The 23,793-nt window shown below is 45.4% G+C and overlaps 1 protein-coding gene across 2 annotated transcripts in view; it reads right to left on the reverse strand.

Annotated features, from left to right (window-relative positions):
- The window catches only part of hdac11 (histone deacetylase 11), a 53,336-nt gene extending 38,607 nt beyond the window's left edge, over window positions 1-14,729 (reverse strand). Inside the window, exons 1-4 of one of the 2 annotated variants that reach the window (XR_004210124.1) lie at window positions 14,516-14,710; window positions 8,488-8,636; window positions 7,491-7,591; window positions 3,183-3,299 (exon numbers count right to left, since the gene is read on the reverse strand). Coding sequence is in view for 1 of the 2 variants with exons in the window: in XM_031825879.1 (XP_031681739.1) it covers window positions 3,183-3,299; window positions 7,491-7,591; window positions 8,488-8,636; window positions 14,516-14,529 (381 nt within the window). In the remaining variant the exon portion in view is untranslated. Of the gene's footprint in view, window positions 1-3,182; window positions 3,300-7,490; window positions 7,592-8,487; window positions 8,637-14,515 lie in introns of both variants that reach the window. The other variant, XM_031825879.1, reaches the window with a different exon arrangement.
- Between the last annotated feature and the right edge of the window lie 9,064 nt (window positions 14,730-23,793).

The following is a 23,793-nucleotide window of genomic DNA, read 5'->3' on the forward strand; positions in this document are numbered from 1 at the left end:
TGCACACCAATATCTCTACCTGTACATGACCATCTGATCTTTTATCACTCCAGTGTTAATCTGCAAAATTTTAATTATTTGCCTACCTCCTCATGCCTTTTGCACACATTGTATATAGACCCCCCCTTTGTTTTCTACTGTGTTATTGACTTGTTAATTGTTTACTCCATGTGTAACTCTTTGTTGTATGCTCACACTGCTATGCTTTATCTTGGCCAGGTCGCAGTTGCAAATGAGAACTTGTTCTCAACTAGCCTACCTGTTTAAATAAAGGTGAAATAAAATAAAATAAAAACTAGCTTGTCCTGCGTTGCATATAATCAATGCGGTGCCTGTTAATTTATCATCGAATCACAGCGTACTTCTCCAAACAGGTGATGATTTAACAAAAGCGCATTATATGGTACGCGGTATATGCAGCAGTTCGGGCCACCTGGCTCGTTGCGAACTGTGTGAAGACCATTTCTTCCAGACAAACACCGTAATTCATTTGCCAGAATTTTACATAATTATGACATAACATTGAAGGTTGTGCAATGTAACAGCAATAGTTCGACTTATGGATGCCACCCGTTAGATAAAATACGGAACAGTTCCGTATTTTGGAAAGATTAATGACCTAAGGCTCGTATTTCTGTGTGTTATTATGTTATAATTAAGTCTATGGTTTGATATTTGATAGAGCAGTCTGACTGAGCGGTGGTAGGCAGCAGCAGGCTCGTAAGCATTCATTCAAACAGCATTTTCCTGCATTTGCCAGCAGTTCTTCGCAATGCTTGAAGCACAGCGCTGTTTATGACTTCAAGCCTATCAACTCCCGAGATTAGGCTGGCATTACTATAGTGCCTATAAGAACATCCAATAGTCATAGGTATATGAAATATAAAATGGTATAGAGAGAAATATTCCTATAATTCCTATAATAACTACAACCTAAAACTTCGTAACTGGGAATATTGAAGTCTCATGTTAAAAGGAACCACCAGCTTTCATATGTTCTCATGTTCTGAGCAAGGAACTGAAACGTTAGCTTTCTTACATAGCACATATTGCACTTTTACTTTCTTCTCCAACACTTTGTTTTTGCATTATTTAAACCAAATTGAACATGTTTCATTATTTATTTGAGGCTAAATTGATTTTATTGATGTATTATATTAAGTTAAAATAAGTGTTCATCAGTATTGTTGTAATTGTCATTATTACAAATATGTATAACATTTTTTATTTATTAAAACAATTTAAAATAAAAAAAAATAATCGGTATCGGCGTTGAAAAACCATAATCAGTCGACCTCTACTTCAGACCCAGTGAAGGAGCAAGGACTATACAGAGGAGCTAAGACTATACACTGTGTTGACAGTGTACATGGATCCAGTTGTGCAGCCCAGCAGGCCGGCCAGCAATGCTATGAAATCAACCAGCAATCTAGCCAGCCAGTCAGCCAAACAGCCAGTAAGCTAGAAAGCCAGCCAGCCAGCCAACCATTCAGCTAGACAGTCAGCCAGCCAGTCAACCAGACCAGTCAGCCAGCTCACTAGCCAGCCATTCAGCCAGCGACTCAACCAGCCAGCAAGCTAGACAGCCTGTCAACCAGCCAGCCAGTCTTCTGGCCAGTCAGCCAGCCAGATGCCAGTCAGCCAGCCAGTCAGCCAGCCAGTCAGTCAACCAGTCAGTTAACCAGCCAGTTAACCAGCCAGCCAGTTAACCAGCCAGTTAACCAGCCAGTTAACCAGCCAGCCAGCCAGCCAGTTAACCAGCCAGTCAGCCAGCCAGTTAACCAGCCAGTCAGCCAGCCAAACAACTGATGGTATAGTAATAACACGTATTAGCATTTACACACAGACACACAGCTGTGGAGAGAACCAGTCAGATCTCCCTTGGCGACACACAGACACACAGCTGTGGAGAGAACCAGTCAGATCTCCCTTGGCGACACACAGACACACAGCTGTGGAGAGAACCAGTCAGATCTCCCTTGGCGACACACAGACACACAGCTGTGGAGAGAACCAGTCAGATCTCCCTTGGTGACACACAGACACACAGCTGTGGAGAGAACCAGTCAGATCTCCCTTGGCGACACACAGACACACAGCTGTGGAGAGAACCAGTCAGATCTCCCTTGGCGACACACAGACACACAGCTGTGGAGAGAACCAGTCAGATCTCCCTTGGCGACACACAGCTGTGGAGAGAACCAGTCAGATCTCCCTTGGTGACACACAGACACACAGCTGTGGATAGAACCAGTCAGATCTCCCTTGGCGACACACAGACACACAGCTGTGGAGAGAACCAGTCAGATCTCCCTTGGCGACACACAGACGTGGAGAGAACCAGTCAGATCTCCCTTGGTGACACACAGACACACAGCTGTGGAGAGAACCAGTCAGATCTCCCTTGGTGACACACAGACACACAGCTGTGGAGTGAACCACTCAGTTCTCACTTGGCGACACACAGACACACAGCTGTGGAGTGAACCACTCAGTTCTCACTTGGCGACACACAGACACACAGTTGTTGTAGCTGCTGACTCAATATTTATATAAAAGGGTATTTTAATGTGCCACAGACAGAGACACAGAGAGAGACAGAGAGAGCTCATGTTTTGCTGAATAGGCAGTATCCGACGCTAAGAGGGATGACCCCAACCAAGGGTTTGATACTGCAGCAAACGAACCCTGCCTCATGGCCTTGAACCAAATAAAACAAGAACATTAGTGAGACTGACTGGGTTTCAACAAAGGTCATCAGAACATAGTAAGGCTGCTCTCTGAGTTCATGGGTCTCAGGGAAGGTTAGTAAGACATAAAAAGAAAAGCATTCTTCTCTATCCGTAAAGAAGAAGAAAATAAATGAATTTATTCCAATACTAATTTGAGAAGAGTCTTTCCCCTCAGCGGCTCTGATACCTGTGAAGGCCCTAGGACAAGGATCTCCATCACAGCTGTTCAAACTCTAAGAAGCCTGTCTCTCCCAGGATATGCCAAAAACAACCAAATAGAACTGGTTTTGAATAAAACATTCAATAACACCCTGTGAATCTTTTTCCTGAACACAAAACTCCAGACTGTACTATGACAACAGATTCCTCACGTTACAGTAGTAGCTAATACAGAGGCTGATGAGAACAAAGCTGACAAGCTTACACTATGGCAGACATCATCCAACCTACCATGATGGTGCCTCCGGTCTGCGTTCTGAGTGGTCTCAGGACCCGTCTCTGAACCAGGAAGTTAGGTAGGCATAGAAGGGGAGGGATCTCTGTGATGGTCGCTACAACCAGGGACCACTGGATTGGACGAAGAAAACAACACATCACCCTCACACACACGCAGAACACACACTATGGGAAATTCCGATGTACATCTAGGTTTAGGAAGGTGATTTCTGAATGGGATTGATAACTGCTAGCAAAATGGCATGGCGTTATTAACAACAGTCTCAACTCACTTACACTGGAATATAATACATAGTATAATACATATACACAATAGATATAATCATACACATACATATGTCCTAAAACATTAAGTGAATGCAACAGAATACTGAGGTAGGTACGGTACCTATCTACAGCCCTCCACCAAACAGCTCTGAGGGATATGTGGTTTCCAGTTTGCATAAAGTCCAGTGTGGTTCCTTGATGGCCGTCGTGGTATCGGCTTGAGGGGGAATATACACGGCTGTGACTATAACCGAAGAGAATTCTCTTGGTAATACGCTCGGCATTTGATTGTGAGGCATTCTAGGTCGGGGGACAAAAGGACTTGAGTTTCTGTATGTTATCACAATCACACCATGAGTAGTTAATCATGAAACATACATCCCCGCCCTTCTTCTTCCTGGATGGAGAGTAATTTATTCCTGTCTACGAGATGTACTGAGAACCCAGCTGGCTGTATGGACAGGGACAGTATATCCAGAGAAAACCATGATTCCATGAAACAGAGTATGTTACAGTCCCTAATGTCTCTCTAGAAGAAGATCCTCGCCCTGAGCTCATCTACTCTATTGTCCAGAGATTGAACATTAGCGAGTAATATACTCGGAAGCAGTGGATGGTGTGCACTCCTCCGGAGTCGGACTAGAAGTCCACTCCGAATACCTCTTGGAACAGCCTCTGGGACATGTGTAATTGCCCTGGGGGGTACAAACAAAGGATCCAATTCGGGAAAGTCATATTCCTAATCGTAATGCTGGTGAGTTACCGCCGCTCTGATATCCAAAAGTTATTTCCGGCTGTATGTAATAACTCAAAAAACGTTCTGGGCTAATAATGAAAAAAATAACAAACAAAAAAATGATTACTGCAAAGTTGCTGAGGAGCTAGAAGCACAGCTGCCATGTCTGTCGGCGCAATCTTGGTGTGGGGGGTGTGCTTTGGCAAAGTGGATGGGGTTATCTCCTGCATGGTTGGCTGCATGGTTGGCCCTATCTGGAGTTATTGTCTGATGGGGCTACAGTGTCCCCTTACCCCCACTGTCTCAGCCTCCAGTATCTATGCTGCAATATGTGCCGTGGGGCTGTCTGTCCTATCTGGTGTCCTGTGTGAACTTAAGTATGCTCCCTTTAATTCTCTCATCTCTCCCCTCCTGGAGGACCTGAGCCCTAGGACCATGCTTCAGGACTACCTGGCCTGATGACTCCTGGCTGTCCCCGTCTCTCTCTCCCCTCCTGGAGGACCTGAGCCCTAGGACCATGCTTCAGGACTACCTGGCCTGATGACTCCTGGCTGTCCCCGGTCTCTCTCTCTCTCCCCTCCTGGAGGACCTGAGCTATAGGACCATGCGTCAGGACTACCTGGCCTGATGACTCCTGGCTGTCCCCGGTCTACCTGGTCATGCTGCTGATCTAGTTTCTGCTGTTCTGCCTGTGGCTATGGACCCTGAAATGCTTGTCACGACCAATGAATGCTTGGCTATGAAAAACCAATTGACATTTACTCCTGAGGAGCTGACCTGTTGCACTCTCTACAATCACTGGCAGAATCCTTTTTTTTTCTTTAACGAGTCCGACATGAAGGACATACTGCTTTCCCGGGAACAGGCCCAGATCCCCGTCATTTGGGCGGTAAGCCAAATAGGTCCACAGACGATGCAATTGCAATTGCAACCACACTGCACACTGCCCTAACCCATCTGGACAAGAGGAATACCTATGTGAGAATGCTGTTCATCGACTACAGCTCAGCATTTAACACCATAGTACCCTCCAAACTCGTCATCAAGCTCGAGACCCTGGGTCTCGACCCAGTCTTGTGCAACTGAGTACTGGACTTCCTGACGGCCCGCCCCCAGGTGGTGAGGGTAGGTAACAACATCTCCTCCCCGCTGATCCTCAACACTGGGGCCCCACAAGGGTGTGTTCTGAGCCCTCTCCTGTACTCCCTGTTCACCCACGACTGCGTGGCCATGCACGTCTCCAACTCAATCATCAAGTTTGCGGACGACACTACAGTGGTAGGCTTGATTACCAACAACGATGAGACGGCCTACAGGGAGGAGGTGAGGGCCCTCAGAGTGTGGTGTCAGGAAAATAACCTTCAAATTGGAGAAGGTCTAGGGTGGAGGTGATATGGTCCTTGATTAGTCTCTCAAAGCACTTCACGATGACGGAAGTGAGTGCTACGGGGCGGTAGTCGTTTAGCTCAGTTACCTTAGCTTTCTTGGGAACAGGGACAATGGTGGCGCTCTTGAAGCATGTGGGAACAGCAGACTGGGATAAGGATTGATTGAATATGTCCGTAAACACACCAGCCAGCTGGTCTGCGCATGCTCTGAGGACGCGGCTGGGGATGCCGTCTGAGCCTGCCGTCTGGGCCTGCAGCCTTGCGAGGGTTAACACGTTTAAATGTTTTACTCACGTCGGCTGCAGTGAAGGAGAGTCCGCAGGTTTTGGTTGCGGGCCGTGTCAGTGGCACTGTATTGTCCTCAAAGCGGGCAAAAAAGTAATTTTTGTACCTGTTTCCACCAGCATCTTCACAAGGTTCTTTGCTGTTGTTCTGGGATTGATTTACTTTTCACACCAAAGTAGGTTCATCTCTAGGAGACAAAATGCGTCTCATTCCTGAGAGGTATGACGGCTGCGTGGTCCCAGGGTGTTTAGACTTGAGTACTATTGTTTGTACAGCTGAACGTGGTACCTTCAGGCATTTGGAAATTGCTCCCAAGGATGAACCAGACTTGTGGAGGTCTACAATTATTTTTCTGAGGTCTTGGCTGATTTCTTTTGATTTTTCTATGATGTCAAGCAAAGAGGCACTGAGTTTGAAGGTAGGCCATGAAATACATCCACAGGTACACCTCCTATTGACTCAAATGTCAATTAGAAGCTTCTAATGTCATTACATAATTTTCTGGAATTTTCCAAGCTGTTTAAAGGTAAAGTCAACTTGGTGTATGTAAACCTCTGACCCACTGGAATAGTGAGATCATGAATTATAAGTGAACTAATCTGTCCTTAGACAATTGTTGGAAAAAGTCCTAACCGACTTGCCAAAACTATAGTTTGTAAACAAGAAATTTGTAGAGTGGTTGAAAAATGAGTTTTAATTACTCCAACCAAGGTGTATGTAAACTTCCGACTTCAACTGTATCTGGGCCCCTATTCTGTGCAATTGATTGTGTAAACACCAACAAACATATCTGGGCCCCTATTTTGTTTAATTGAATGAGTAAACACCAACAAACATATCTGGGCTCTCTATTCTGTGTAATTTAATAAAGTAAACAGCAACAAACAGACGAAGTTTAAACATGATTTTCCACATTAACCTAAATAATAACCAAGCTTTTGAGTAGCTTTTGAGTAGCTTTTGAGTAGCTTTTGAGTAGCTTTTGAGTAGCTTTTGAGTAGTTTGAGTGCTGAGAGGAGAAGGAGGAAGAGCTCGGAGGAGAGAGAAGATACGAAGTAGAAAAGGGGAAAGAGGTGAAAAGAATAAGGAGGTGGAGGAAAGAGGAGGAGTAGGGTTAGGGTTTGGTGTACTGTACACAATGCCATGTTGACTCAAAGGAGAACCAGAGAGAAGCAATACAGTCTGTTGAGGTAGCGTTTGGTGTCAACCCACCTCGAGTCATGAGGTAGCATTTGGTGTCAACCCACCTCGAGTCATGAGGTAGCGTTTGGTGTCAACCCACCTCGAGTCATGAGGTAGCGTTTGGTGTCAACCCACCTCAAGTCATGAGGTAGCGTTTGATGTCAACCCACCTCGAGTCATGAGGTAGCATTTGGTGTCAACCACCTCGAGTCATGAGGTAGCATTTGGTGTCAACCACCTCGAGTCATGAGGTAGCGTTTGGTGTCAACCCACCTCGAGTCATGAGGTAGCGTTTGGTGTCAACCACCTCGAGTCATGAGGTAGCGTTTGGTGTCAACCACCTCAAGTCATGAGGTAGCGTTTGGTGTCAACCACCTCAAGTCATGAGGTAGCGTTTGGTGTCAACCACCTCAAGTCATGAGGTAAGGTTTAATGTCAACCCACCTTGAGTCTGTTGAGGTAGCGTTTTGTGTGAACCACCAGCAGGTCTTCCTCTGTAGCCTCCCGTGCCTCAACGATGCTCCCATCACTGATCAACTTCTCCTCTGAGAAAGAAAGAGGAAAGACAGAGGAGCAAGAGAGATCGAGAGAGAGAGAGAGATCGGGAGATAGAGACGAGAGAGAGCGAGAGAGAGAAACAACAGGTTAGACCTGCTAGGTTAGTAAGGAGGAGGACTCAGTGTCCAACCTACAAACCATACAAGTGATGAATAAAACCTTTTCCTCCTTCCTGTTCAGCATACTACCAGGCTACACCCCCTTTGCCTCCTTCCTGTTCAGCATACTACCAGGCTACACCCCCTTTGCCTCCTTCCTGTTCAGCATACTACCAGGCTACACTACCTTTGCCTCCTTCCTGTTCAGCATACTACCAGGCTACACTACCTTTGCCTCCTTCCTGTTCAGCATACTACCAGGCTACACTACCTTTGCCTCCTTCCTGTTCAGCATACTACCAGGCTACACCACTTTTGCCTCCCTGTTCAGCATACAACCAGGCTACACTACCTTTACCTCCTTCCTGTTCAGCATACTACCAGACTACACTACCGTTTCCTCCTTCCTGTTCAGCATACTACCAGGCTACACTACCTTTGCCTCCTTCCTGTTCAGCATACTACCAGGCTACACTACCTTTGCCTCTTTCCTGTTCAGCATACTACCAGGCTACACCCCTTTTGCCTCCCTGTTCAGCATACAACCAGGCTACACTACCTTTACCTCCTTCCTGTTCAGCATACTACCAGACTACACTACCTTTGCCTCCTTCCTGTTCAGCATACAACCAGGCTACACCCCCTTTGCCTCCTTCCTGTTCAGCATACTACCAGGCTACACCCCCTTTGCCTCCTTCCTGTTCAGCATACAAACAGGCTACACTCCCTAACCCTAAGTGCTCATGTAAAACATTCTAAATGTGATTGATTGATTACCCCTGTACCTTTTAGGAAGTGGATGACTTTCCCCCACTTCCCACTGTCGAAGGGGTGTAGTTTCTCAAGGCCCATGAAGGTGATGTTGTATACTGGAGAGTAGACGATAGGCAGACATGACGACGGCACCTCCAGGTATAGCTGGGTACCGTGACTACTGGGAATAACAAAGAACAGATAGGATACAAACTTTATGGTCCCCTGTAAACTTTCCTAATGTGCTGTCATTACACTGTAACTAAGGTGGAATAGATGCATCCAACTCTAAACTCTCCTATTTATGAATAACTTATCCGTTATTTCATTTGGCCCGGTCATTACACTGTAACTAAGGTGGAATAGATGCATCCAACTCTAAACTCTCCTATTTATGAATAACTTATCCGTTATTTCATTTGGCCCGGTCATTACACTGTAACTAAGGTGGAATAGATGCATCCAACTCTAAACTCTCCTATTTATGAATAACTTATCCGTTATTTCATTTGGCCCGGTCATTACACTGGAAATGTATGATGCAACTACCATGTGGAGGCAGCGTAACCTCGTGGTTAGAGAGTAGGGGTGGCAGGGTAGCCTAGTGGTTAGAGAGTAGGGGTGGCAGGGTAGCCTAGTGGTTAGAGTGTAGGGGCGGCAAGGTAGCCTAGTGGTTAGAGAGTAGGGGCGGCAGGTAGCCTAGTGGTTAGAGAGTAGGGGCGGCAGGGTAGCCTAGTGGTTAGAGAGTAGGGGCGGCAGGGTAGCCTAGTGGTTAGAGCGTTGGACTAGTAACCGAAAGGTTGCAAGATAGAATCACCGAGCTGACAAGATAAAAATCTGTCCTTCTGCCCCAGAACAAGGCAGTTAACCCACTGTTCCTAGGCCGTCATTGAAAATAAGAATGTGTTCTTAACTGACTTGTTAAATAAAGGTTAAATAAAAAAATATTCAATACTAAACCACCTCTTATGACGTGGGGAAGATGCAGCCAACCCCCAACTTTGGTGCAGTTTATCAGCCTCAATATCAGTTATTTGGCAACTACCTACTTTCCCCTTATCTTCTGTGTGAGACATGTTGTTCAGGGGAGTCAACATTATTACAATTCTGTAGCAAACTGTGCCACCATTTGCAAAACTGTTCAACAGAAACTGTTTACTCCAAATGGAAAACACAAACGAGAGTTTCTATTGGACAAATTCAGGTAGATCTCTCCCCGTTTAGTTCAATTTGCGCTGATTGCTTCCGTTTGGATCTTAAACGATGGTTTCCGTAATGAATACACCCCTGGCATCACTGTTTTCACCTGGAATTCAACACAAACACTGGACACACCACTGCAATGTGGACATTTAGGTCATATTTGGTTGAGACGTTGATGAAAAAGATTTCAACCTTTATTCACCCACTCAAGAAGACAGCCAGAAGTTTGTTGAATTATCACTACACTTTCAACCATTTAAAATCACGACAAAGTTCAAATGGAAATACAGATATTCTGCATTTATACAACGACTAAATGTGTTACCACTGTACTTCATCTAATAGCAGAACCACTACAGTTGAGATCTCATTAAAAAGGTTTTTATTCTTTATTATTTTTATTTAACCAGGTAGGCCAGTTGAGAACTAATTGTCATTTACAACTGTGACCTGGCCAAGATAAAGCAAAGCAGTGTGACACAAACAACACAGAGTTACACATGGAGTAAACAACAACACAGAGTTACACATAAACAAACACACAGTCAATAACACAGAAGAAAAGTATATAAACAGTGTGTACAAATGAGGAAAGTTAAGGGAGGTAAGGTAGTAAATAGGCCATGGTGGCAAAATTTAGCAATCAAACACTGGAGTGATAGATGTGCAGAAAATTAATGTGCAAGTAGAGATACTGGGGTGCAAAGGAGCAAAATATTAAATATTAAATAAAAACAGTATGGGGATGAGGAGGTTGGATGGGCTATTTACAGACGGGCTTTGTACAGGTGCAGTGATCTGTTCTGACTGCTGGTGATTAAAGTTGGTGAGGGAGATATGGGTCTCCAGCTTCAGTGATTTTTGCAGTTCGTTCCAGTCATTGGCAGCAGAGAACTGGAAGGAAAGTCGAGCAAAGGAGGAATTGGCTTTGGGGGTGACCAGTGAAATATACCTGCTGGAGCGCGTGCTACGGGTGGGTGCTGCTATGGTGACCAGTGAGCTGAGATAAGGTGGTGCTTTACCTAGCAGAAACTTGTAGGTAACCTGTAGCCAGTGGATTTGGCGACGAGTATGAAGCGAGGGCCAACCAACGAGAGCATACAGGTCACAGTAGTGGGTAGTATATGGGGCTTTGGTGACAAAATGGACGGCACTGTGATAGACTACATCCAGTTTGCTGAGTAGAGTGTTTGAGGCTATTTTGTAAATGACATCGCCGAAGTCAAGGATCAGTAGGATGGTCAGTTTTACGAGGGTATGTTTAGCAGCATGAGTGAAGGATGCTTTGCTGTGAAATAGGAAGCCTATTCTAGATTTCATTTTGGATTGGAGATGCTTGATGTGAGTTTGTAAGGAGAGTTTAAAGTCTAGCCAGACACCTAGTTATTTATAGTTGTCCACATATTCTAAGTCAGAACCGTCCAGAGTAGTGATGCTGAACGGGCGGGCAGGTGCGGGCAGCGATTGGTTGAAGAGCTTGCATTTAGTTTTACTTGCATTTAAGAGCAGTTGGAGGCCACGGAAGGAGAGTTGTATGGCATTGAAGCTCGTCTGGAGGTTAGTTAACAAATCAAATGTATTTGTCACATACACATGGTTAGCAGATGTTAATGCAAGTGTAGCGAAATGCTTGTGCTTCTAGTTCCGACAATGCAGTAATAACCAATGAGTAATCTAACCTAACAATTCCAAAACTACTACCTTATACACACACGTGTAAAGGGATAAAGAATATGTACATAAAGATATATGAATGAATGATGGTACAGAACGGCATAGGCAAGATGCAGTAGACGGTATCGAGTACAGTATATACATATGAGATGAGTAATGTAGGGTATGTAAACAAACTGGCATAGTTTAAAGTGGCTAGTGATACATGTATTACATAAAGATGAAATAGATGATATAGAGTACAGTATATACATATGAGATAAGTAATGTAGGGTATGTAAACATTATATTAAGTAGCATAGTTTAAAGTGGCTAGTGATATATTTTACATCAATTCCCATTATTGAAGTGGCTGGAGTTGAGTCAGTGTGTTGGCAGCAGCCACTCAATGTTAGTGGTGGCTGTTTAACAGTCTGATGGCCTTGAGATAGAAGCTGTTTTTCAGTCTCTCGGTTGCTGTTTTGATGCACCTGTACTGACCTCGCCTTCTGGATGATAGCGGGGTGAACAGGCAGTGGCTCAGGTGGTTGTTGTTTTATGATCTTTATGGCCTTCCTGTGACATCGGGTGGTGTAGGTGTCCTGGAGGGCAGTTTGCCCCCGGTGATGCGTTGTGCAGACCTCACTACCCTCTGGAGAGCCTTACGGTTGTGGGTGGAGCAGTTGCTGTACCAGGCGGTGATACAGCCCGACAGGATGCTGTCGATTGTGCATCTGTAGAAGTTTGTGAGTGCTTTGGGTGACAAGCCAAATTTCTTCAGCCTCCTGAGGTTGAAGAGGCGCTGCTGCGCCTTCTTCACGATGCTGTCTGTGTGGGTGGACCAATTCAGATTATCTGTGACGTGTACACCGAGGAACTTAAAACTTACTACCCTCTCCACTACTGTCCCATCGATGTGGATAGGGGGGTGCTCCCTCTGCTGTTTCCTGAAGTCCACAATCATCTCCTTAGTTTTGTTGACGTTGAGTGTGAGGTTATTTCCTGACCCCACACTCCGAGGGCCCTCACCTCCTCCCAGTGTCCAAAGAAGGGCCAGAAGTATACAGATTGGTTTCGTCAGCGTAGAGGTGGATCAGAGAATCACCAGCAGCAAGAGCGACATCATTGATGTACACAGAGAAAAGAGTTGGCCCGAGAATTGAACCCCGTGGCACCCCCATAGAGACTGCCAGAGATCTGGACAACAGGCCCTCCGATTTGACACACTGAACTCTGTCTGAGAAGTAGTTGGTGAAGCAGGCGAGGCAGTCATTAGAGAAAGGCTGTTGAGTCTGCCGATAGGATATCAATGCTGTTGAAGATTCTGCACAGATTATTATAGAAATAATGATCTCACAGACCTGAGACATTTGCAAGCTACCTTGATCATGCTTTCTATGATTACATAAGAAGACATGTATAGTTCCAGTAGGCTAATCTCAAAATGAGGACAGTGTTACTCATTGTAAGGTTGAATAAATACTGTTACATTAGTTTGTGAGATAGCCTAAACGTTATCTACTGTATTACAAAAGTATTGTTGAATTGTTTGGTTGACAAAGCAACCAAATATCAACATTTAGAGGATATCTAATGCTTGGAAAGTTCCATATGAGCTACTGGCTTAATCCGGTTCTTTAACTTATAGTTTAGTTGGAAACTTTAATTGAAAATATAATTTGTTAAGTTGTCGACAAGTTACTAGGCTCTTTACGGTGTTGAAAAAGTATTTTTGAATTGTGTTTGGTTGTCAACGCAACCAAATATCAACATTTAAATGAGTTTAATTCCAGTTTGTCTACAAATTAAACATGTATATGTTGGATTCACATCTCCATCTCAACCAAAATTGTATGTAAAAGAATGACTAAATAAAATAAAAATCTACTTCAAGTTTGATTCGATTACATTCTGTAACTTTGAATTTATGTTGAGATGGAGACGTGAATCCAACATATCACTTATTAATTGGAATTAAAACCAGACTAAGTCAGTGGCACAGATGGTACGTGGCCTACATGTATAAGCTAGAAACCCCCTGGGCCTATATATATTATGTATGTTCAGTTGAACCCTGGGTTAAATTGAAACGATACTTGTTGATGACTTCCCTAATACTGTATAGGCCTAAATAGCATCATTGAGGATGTGACCATACCTTATAAGTCATATTTCATTTACTCTGTTAAACCGATCCTTTGGAATGACTGATAGCAATAGTAAATATATGTAGTTATCATTCTCACCAGAGCACGTTGGTAGCAGTCAGTGATAAATACAGTATCAAGGCTAAACTGGAATTGGTTAAAACCCTGGATGGGAGACCACATGAACAGCTGTAGACAGGAAGTGGTTAAAACCCTGGATGGGAGACCACATGAACAGCTGTAGACAGGAAGTGGTTAAAACCCTGGATGGGAGACCACATGAACAGCTGTAGACAGGAAGTGCTGCCCAGACTGTCGTTTTTTTTCTTTCTGATACTGGATATAATGTTGAAGACCTGACGTTGTTTCAAAGGTACAAATTCAACATATTTTATACGAGGTTTGTCTATGTTGAAAATGTACAATTATAACATGATCCCGTCTTTAAAATCTCACCCTCAAAACAACAGATTCCAAGTTACATTTACAAACGATGTTGATTCAACAGGTTTGTGCCCAGTGGGTAGTGGTTAGAAACATGTGTATTGTAATACTATGCATCAATCAGAAAGAGGTTCATACTGATTTTATTTTCACTAGAAAATAACGTATTGTGTTATTGAACTTCATGAATTTGTTATTTAAATGGTTTATTACATGGTTTCAGTGCCCATATTATTAAATGAATGGTAACAGCTAAACGAGTATTTTCAAACAGAACTAGGTTAGTCAGAAACAACGAAAGATTTCAGAAATGTGCTGTAGTCCTAAGTGACCGTGAAACAGTCTGAAGTACAATACAGGCCGGAAAGAGAAAAACTACAAGAACCACATTCCCCCACCGGTTGCACATGCGCAACATAATTTCCAAAGACGAAATGGCATAATAAGGAAATATTTCTCTCGTCTCGTTTTCCAATCCCTGACTGTATCAGTGGTCATTGTTATTCAACATAATTCTAACAACTTTTGGAACCAATTTAGAAGAATGTTGTGACAGCGAGAAAATTAGTCGTCATTGGCTCTGCAACGCAACTGTGAAATCAGCTTGACTCACCTGTTACACATCATAACCGCTCTTTGGTCTATTAGTTGACGCTAAAATATTTTATTCGAATGCTTTGATATCTTCACAAATGCAACGTTAGATTGTGGTTGTCCGATATCATTCTGTTAGTCATATATCCAACAGCTAGCAGAACAGAAAGAGATCAGATCATTGTAATGCAGCCCACAGCGCTTCCTTCCATGCGCACGTCGAATACGCACTCACAACATTCGACCACTACGTCATTTTACCGTAGTCCACTTTCGTTGCGCATTAGTTGTGATTAAACTTTTTTATTTTCAGTATCTAACATTTACATTTTCTTTAACTTTTTTTATAATAGTGGTGCATGGAGACTATATAAAATGTAAGGAATGTGTGCATTCGTTTTCATGCTCCTTATTTACAATGTCCACTGGGCAAGCCACCTCATTTCAACATGAACATTTGGGTAATATTTGGTTGCAATTTGATCAATGAGATTTCAACCTTTATTCACCCACTGAAAAAGACAGCCAGAAGTTTGTTGAATTCCCAATGTGTCATCACTAGACTTTCAACCATCTAAAAGTACAAACAAATTCCAAAGGAAAAACAATGTTGATTTTTGGTTTAGTTGTCATCTGAATGATGGGAGCTGGCTGGTAGGAGCCTTGGGCCATTAACCCTCGAGCTGATAAGGTACAAATCTGTCGTTCTGCCCCTGAGCAACGCAGTTAACCCACTGTTCCCCTGAGCAGGGCAGTTAACCCACTGTTCCCCTGAACAAGGCAGTTAACCCACTGTTCCCCTGAACAAGGCAGTTAACCCACTGTTCCCCTGAGCAAGGCAGTTAACCCACTGTTCCCCTGAACAAGGCAGTTAACCCACTGTTCCCCTGAACAAGGCAGTAACCCACTGTTCCCCTGAGCAAGGCAGTAACCCACTGTTCCCCTGAGCAAGGCAGTAACCCACTGTTCCCCTGAACAAGGCAGTTAACCCACTGTTCCCCTGAACAAGGCAGTTAACCCACTGTTCCCCTGAACAAGGCAGTAACCCACTGTTCCCCTGAACAAGGCAGTTAACCCACTGTTCCCCTGAACAAGGCAGTTAACCCACTGTTCCCTGAACAAGGCAGTAACCCACTGTTCCCCTGAACAAGGCAGTAACCCACTGTTCCCCTGAGCAAGGCAGTAACCCACTGTTCCCCTGAACAAGGCAGTTAACCCACTGTTCCCCTGAACAAGGCAGTTAACCCACTGTTCCCCTGAACAAGGCAGTTAACCCACTGTTCCCCTGAACAAGGCAGTTAACCCACTGTTCCCCTGAACAAGGCAGTTAACCCACTGTTCCCCTGAACAAGGCAGTTAACCCACTGTTCCCCTGAACAAGGCAGTAACCCACTGTTCCCCTGAACAAGGCAGTAACCCACTGTTCCCCTGAGCAAGGCAGTAACCCACTGTTCCCCTGAACAAGGCAGTTAACCCACTGTTCCCCTGAACAAGGCAGTTAACCCACTGTTCCCCTGAACAAGGCAGTTAACCCACTGTTCCCCTGAACAAGGCAGTAACCCACTGTTCCCCTGAACAAGGCAGTTAACCCACTGTTCCCCTGAACAAGGCAGTTAACCCACTGTTCCCCTGAACAAGGCAGTAACCCACTGTTCCCCTGAACAAGGCAGTTAACCCACTGTTCCCCTGAACAAGGCAGTTAACCCACTGTTCCCCTGAACAAGGCAGTTAACCCACTGTTCCCCTGAACAAGGCAGTTAACCCACTGTTCCCCTGAACAAGGCAGTTAACCCACTGTTCCCCTGAACAAGGCAGTTAACCCACTGTTCCCCTGAACAAGGCAGTTAACCCACTGTTCCCCTGAACAAGGCAGTTAACCCACTGTTCCCCTGAACAAGGCAGTAACCCACTGTTCCCCTGAACAAGGCAGTTAACCCACTGTTCCCCTGAACAAGGCAGTAACCCACTGTTCCCCTGAACAAGGCAGTTAACCCACTGTTCCCCTGAACAAGGCAGTTAACCCACTGTTCCCCTGAACAAGGCAGTTAACCCACTGTTCCCCTGAACAAGGCAGTAACCCACTGTTCCCATGAACAAGGCAGTTAACCCACTGTTCCCCTGAACAAGGCAGTTAACCCACTGTTCCCCTGAACAAGGCAGTAACCCACTGTTCCCCTGAACAAGGCAGTTAACCCACTGTTCCCCTGAACAAGGCAGTTAACCCACTGTTCCCCTGAACAAGGCAGTTAACCCACTGTTCCCCTGAACAAGGCAGTTAACCCACTGTTCCCCTGAACAAGGCAGTTAACCCACTGTTCCCCTGAACAAGGCAGTTAACCCACTGTTCCCCTGAACAAGGCAGTTAACCCACTGTTCCCCTGAACAAGGCAGTTAACCCACTGTTCCCCTGAACAAGGCAGTAACCCACTGTTCCCCTGAACAAGGCAGTTAACCCACTGTTCCCCTGAACAAGGCAGTAACCCACTGTTCCCCTGAACAAGGCAGTTAACCCACTGTTCCCCTGAACAAGGCAGTAACCCACTGTTCCCCTGAACAAGGCAGTTAACCCACTGTTCCCCTGAACAAGGCAGTTAACCCACTGTTCCCCTGAACAAGGCAGTTAACCCACTGTTCCCCTGAACAAGGCAGTTAACCCACTGTTCCCCTGAACAAGGCAGTTAACCCACTGTTCCCCTGAACAAGGCAGTAACCCACTGTTCCCCTGAACAAGGCAGTTAACCCACTGTTCCCCTGAACAAGGCAGTAACCCACTGTTCCCCTGAACAAGGCAGTTAACCCACTGTTCCCCTGAACAAGGCAGTTAACCCACTGTTCCCCTGAACAAGGCAGTTAACCCACTGTTCCCCTGAACAAGGCAGTAACCCACTGTTCCCCTGAACAAGGCAGTTAACCCACTGTTCCCCTGAACAAGGCAGTTAACCCACTGTTCCCCTGAACAAGGCAGTAACCCACTGTTCCCCTGAACAAGGCAGTAACCCACTGTTCCCCTGAACAAGGCAGTAACCCACTGTTCCCCTGAACAAGGCAGTTAACCCACTGTTCCCCTGAACAAGGCAGTAACCCACTGTTCCCCTGAACAAGGCAGTTAACCCACTGTTCCCCTGAACAAGGCAGTTAACCCACTGTTCCCCTGAACAAGGCAGTTAACCCACTGTTCCCCTGAACAAGGCAGTAACCCACTGTTCCCCTGAACAGGCAGTAACCCACTGTTCCCCTGAACAAGGCAGTAACCCACTGTTCCCCTGAACAAGGCAGTTAACCCACTGTTCCCCTGAACAAGGCAGTAACCCACTGTCCCCTGAACAAGGCAGTAACCCACTGTTCCCCTGAACAAGGCAGTAACCCACTGTTCCCCTGAACAAGGCAGTTAACCCACTGTTCCCCTGAACAAGGCAGTCACCCACTGTTCCCCTGAACAAGGCAGTAACCCACTGTTCCCCTGAACAAGGCAGTAACCCACTGTTCCCCTGAACAAGGCAGTAACCCACTGTTCCCCTGAACAAGGCAGTAACCCACTGTTCCCCTGAACAAGGCAGTTAACCCACTGTTCCCCTGAGCAAGGCAGTTAACCCACTGTTCCCCTGAGCAAGGCAGTTAACCCACTGTTCCCCTGAACAAGGCAGTTAACCCACTGTTCCCTGAACAAGGCAGTAACCCACTGTTCCCCTGAACAAGGCAGTAACCCACTGTTCCCTGAACAAGGCAGTTAACCCACTGTTCCCCTGAACAAGGCAGTTAACCCACTGTTCCCCTGAACAAGGCAGTTAACCCACTGTTCCCCTGAACAAGGCAGTTAACCCACTGTTCCCCTGAACAAGGCAGTAACCCACTGTTCCCCTGAACAAGGCAGTAACCCACTGTTCCCTGAGCAAGGCAGTTAACCCACTGTTCCCCTGAACAAGGCAGTTAACCCACTGTTCCCCTGAACAAGGCAGTAACCCACTGTTCCCCTGAACAAGGCAGTAACCCACTGTTCCCCTGAACAAGGCAGTAACCCACTGTTCCCCTGAACAAGGCAGTTAACCCACTGTTCCCCTGAACAAGGCAGTTAACCCACTGTTCCCCTGAACAAGGCAGTTAACCCACTGTTCCCCTGAACAAGGCAGTTAACCCACTGTCCCCTGAACAAGGCAGTTAACCCACTGTTCCCCTGAACAAGGCAGTTAACCCACTGTTCCCCTGAACAAGGCAGTTAACCCACTGTTCCCCTGAACAAGGCAGTAACCCACTGTTCCCCTGAGCAAGGCAGTTAACCCACTGTTCCCCTGAACAAGGCAGTAACCCACTGTTCCCCTGAACAAGGCAGTTAACCCACTGTTCCCCTGAACAAGGCAGTTAACCCACTGTTCCCCTGAACAAGGCAGTTAACCCACTGTTCCCCTGAACAAGGCAGTAACCCACTGTTCCCCTGAGCAAGGCAGTTAACCCACTGTTCCCCTGAACAAGGCAGTAACCCACTGTTCCCCTGAGCAAGGCAGTTAACCCACTGTTCCCCTGAACAAGGCAGTAACCCACTGTTCCCCTGAGCAAGGCAGTAACCCCACTGTTCCCCTGAACAAGGCAGTTAACCCACTGTTCCCCTGAACAAGGCAGTTAACCCACTGTTCCCCTGAACAAGGCAGTAACCCACTGTTCCCCTGAGCAAGGCAGTTAACCCACTGTTCCCCTGAACAAGGCAGTAACCCACTGTTCCCCTGAGCAAGGCAGTTAACCCACTGTTCCCCTGAACAAGGCAGTAACCCACTGTTCCCCTGAGCAAGGCAGTTAACCCACTGTTCCCCTGAACAAGGCAGTTAACCCACTGTTCCCCTGAACAAGGCAGTTAACCCACTGTTCCCCTGAACAAGGCAGTTAACCCACTGTTCCCCTGAACAAGGCAGTTAACCCACTGTTCCCCTGAACAAGGCAGTTAACCCACTGTTCCCCTGAACAAGGCAGTAACCCACTGTTCCCCTGAGCAAGGCAGTTAACCCACTGTTCCCCTGAACAAGGCAGTAACCCACTGTTCCCCTGAGCAAGGCAGTTAACCCACTGTTCCCCTGAACAAGGCAGTAACCCACTGTTCCCCTGAACAAGGCAGTTAACCCACTGTTCCCCTGAACAAGGCAGTAACCCACTGTTCCCCTGAACAAGGCAGTAACCCACTGTTCCCCTGAACAAGGCAGTTAACCCACTGTTCCCCTGAGCAAGGCAGTTAACCCACTGTTCCCCTGAACAAGGCAGTAACCCACTGTTCCCCTGAACAAGGCAGTAACCCACTGTTCCCCTGAACAAGGCAGTAACCCACTGTTCCCCTGAACAAGGCAGTAACCCACTGTTCCCTGAACAAGGCAGTAACCCACTGTTCCCCTGAACAAGGCAGTAACCCACTGTTCCCCTGAGCAAGGCAGTTAACCCACTGTTCCCTGAACAAGGCAGTAACCCACTGTTCCCCTGAACAAGGCAGTTAACCCACTGTTCCCCTGAACAAGGCAGTAACCCACTGTTCCCCTGAACAAGGCAGTAGCCCACTGTTCCCCTGAACAAGGCAGTTAACCCACTGTTCCCCTGAACAAGGCAGTAACCCACTGTTCCCCTGAGCAAGGCAGTAACCCACTGTTCCCCTGAACAAGGCAGTTAACCCACTGTTCCCCTGAACAAGGCAGTTAACCCACATTTCAGTTGAATGAATTCAGTTGTATAACATATCTTACAAACTAATGTAACAGTATTTATTCAACCTTACAATGAGAAACTAATGTAACAGTATTTATTCAACCTTACAATGAGAAACTAATGTAACAGTATTTATTCAACCTTACAATGAGAAACTAATGTAACAGTATTTATTCAACCTTACAATGAGAAACTAATGTAACAGTATTTATTCAACCTTACAATGAGAAACTAATGTAACAGTATTTATTCAACCTTACAATGAGAAACTAATGTAACAGTATTTATTCAACCTTACAATGAGAAACTAATGTAACAGTATTTATTCAACCTTACAATGAGAAACTAATGTAACAGTATTTATTCAACCTTACAATGAGAAACTAATGTAACAGTATTTATTCAACCTTACAATGAGAAACTAATGTAACAGTATTTATTCAACCTTACAATGAGAAACTAATGTAACAGTATTTATTCAACCTTACAATGAGAAACTAATGTAACAGTATTTATTCAACCTTACAATGAGAAACTAATGTAACAGTATTTATTCAACCTTACAATGAGAAACTAATGTAACAGTATTTATTCAACCTTACAATGAGAAACTAATGTAACAGTATTTATTCAACCTTACAATGAGAAACTAATGTAACAGTATTTATTCAACCTTACAATGAGAAACTTAACTTTAGGCTGTTTACTGTATTGTAAAACGATGATTGACAACGCAACCAAATATCAACATTTAGAAGTAACACTTCAAATCACATGTTATCACATACACATATTTAGCAGATGCTGTTGCTGGTGTTGCGAAATGCTTGTGTTCAGAGCTCCAACAGTGCAGTAGTATTTTAACAATTTACAACAATACACACATCTAAAAGTAAAAGAAAGGAATTAAGAAATATATAAATATCAATGCGGAATGTCAGACTGGCGTTGACTAAAATACAGAAGATAAGAATACAATATAAACTCAGCAAAAAAATAAACGTCCTCACACTGTCAACTGTGTTTATTTTCAGCAAACTTAACATGTGTACATATTTGTATGAACATAACAGATTCAACAACTGAGACATAAACTGAACAAGTTCCACAGACATGTGACTAACAGAAATGGAATAATGTGTCCCTGAGCAAAGAGGGGGGGGGGGGGGGGGGGGGGGTTAAAAATCAAATGCAACAGTCAGTATCTGGTGGGTGTGGCCACCAGCTGCATTAAGTACTGCAGTGCATATCTTCCTCATGGCCTGCACCAGATTTGCCAGTTCTTGCTGTGAGATGTTACCCCACTCTTCCACCAAGGCACATGCAAGTTCCCTAACATTTCTGGGGGGAATGGCCTTAGCCCTCACCCTCTAATCCAACAGGTCCCAGACGTGCTCAATGCGATTGAGATCCGGGCTCTTCGGTGGCCATGGCAGAACACTGACATTCCTGTCTTGCATGAAATCAAGTACAGAAGGAGCAGTATGGCTGGTAGCATTGTCATGTTGGAGGGTCATGTCAGGATGAGCAGTATGGCTGGTGGCATTGTCATGCTGGAGGGTCATGTCAGGATGAGCAGTATGGCTGGTGGCATTGTCATGCTGGAGGGTCATGTCAGGATGAGCCTGCAGGAAGGGTACCACATGAGGGAGGAGGATGTCTTCCCTGTAATGCACAGTGTTGAGATTGCCTGCAATGACAACAAGCTCAGTCCGATGATGCTGTGATACACCGCCCCAGACCATGACGGACCCGCCACCTCCAAATTGATCCCACTCCAGAGTACAGGCCTCGGTGTAACGCTCGTAAACGTGAATCCGACCGCAACTTGTCAGTGAAGAGCACTTTTTGCCAGTCCTGTCTGGTCCAGCGACGGTGGGTTTGTGCCCATAGGAGACGTTGTTGCCTTACAACAGGCCTACAAGCCCTTAGTCCAGCCTCTCTCAGCCTATTGTGGACCGTCTGAACACTGATGGAGGGATTGTGCATTCCTGGTGTATCTCAGGCAGTTGTTGTTTCCAACCTGTACCTGTCCTTCAGGTGTGATGTTCAGATTTACCAATCCTGTGCAGGTGTTGTTAAACGTGGTCTGCCACTGCGAGGATGATCAGCTTTCCATCCTGTCTCCCTGTAGCGCTGTCTTAGGCGTCTCACAGTACGGACATTGCCATTTTTTCCCCTGGCCACATCTGCAGTCCTCATGCCTCCTTGCAGCATGGCTAAGGCATGTTCACACAGATCAGCAGGGACCCTGGGCATCTTTCTTTTGGTGTTTTTCAGAGTCAGTAGAAAAGGCCTCTTTAGTGTCCTAAGTTTTCATAACTGTGACCTTAATTGCCTACCATCTGTAAGCTGTTAGTGTCTTAACGACCATTCCACAGGTGCATGTTCATGAATTGTTTATGGTTCATTGAACAAGCATGGGAAACAGTGTTTAAACCCTTTACAATAAAGATCTGTGAAGTTATTTGGATTTTTACAAATTATATTTGAAAGACGGGGTCCTGAAAAAGGGATGTTTTTGCTGGGTTTACATTTGAGATGCGTAAATCAGTTTGTCAACATTATTTAGACATTGTTAAAGTTCCCAGTGATTCCATGTCTATGTATATAGGGCAGCAGCCTCTAAGGTGCAGGGTTGAGTAACCGGGTGGTACCTGGCTAGTGATGACTGTTTAACAGTCTGATGGCCTTGTAATATAAGCTGTTTTTCAGTCTCTCGGTCCCAGCTTTGATGCACCTGTACTGACCTCGCCTTCTGGATGATAGCGGGGTGAACAGGCCATGGCTCGGGTGGTTGAAGTTCTTGATGATCTTTTTGGCCTTCCTGTGACATCGGGTGCTGTAGGTGTCCTGGATGTAGCTTGCCCACTGTGACCGCGCAACCCTCTGGAGAACCCTGCAGTTGTGGGATGTGCAGTTTGAGTTTATTTCATTTTTACAGGGACAGTGCACATTAATCAACGTTTCAGTAAAAGTGCCGGTTTTAGCCAGCCGGCTAATTTTCAACCGCAGTCCCTGGGCAGGTTATTAAAAACTATTACAATATAGACAATCATTGAGCAGTGAGCACATGCAGAGCAACATAGGACATGCAAGACATAGCATACAGACAGATTAACATAGGACAAGCAAGACGTAGCATACAGACAGAGCAACATAGGACAAGCAAGACGTAGCATACAGACAGAGCAACATAGGACAAGCAAGACGTAGCATACAGACAGAGCAACATAGGACAAGCAAGACGTAGCATACAGACAGAGCAACATAGGACAAGCAAGACGTAGCATACAGACAGAGCAACATAGGACAAGCAAGACGTAGCATACAGACAGAGCAACATAGGACAAGCAAGACGTAGCATACAGACAGAGCAACATAGGACAAGCAAGACGTAGCATACAGACAGAGCAACATAGGACAAGCAAGACGTAGCATACAGACAGAGCAACATAGGACAAGCAAGACGTAGCATACAGACAGAGCAACATAGGACAAGCAAGACGTAGCATACAGACAGAGCAACATAGGACAAGCAAGACGTAGCATACAGACAGAGCAACATAGGACAAGCAAGACGTAGCATACAGACAGAGCAACATAGGACAAGCAAGACGT

This window comes from Oncorhynchus kisutch, linkage group LG5 (genome assembly GCF_002021735.2).
Source record: "Oncorhynchus kisutch isolate 150728-3 linkage group LG5, Okis_V2, whole genome shotgun sequence".
NCBI classification, from domain to species: Eukaryota; Metazoa; Chordata; class Actinopteri; order Salmoniformes; family Salmonidae; genus Oncorhynchus; species Oncorhynchus kisutch.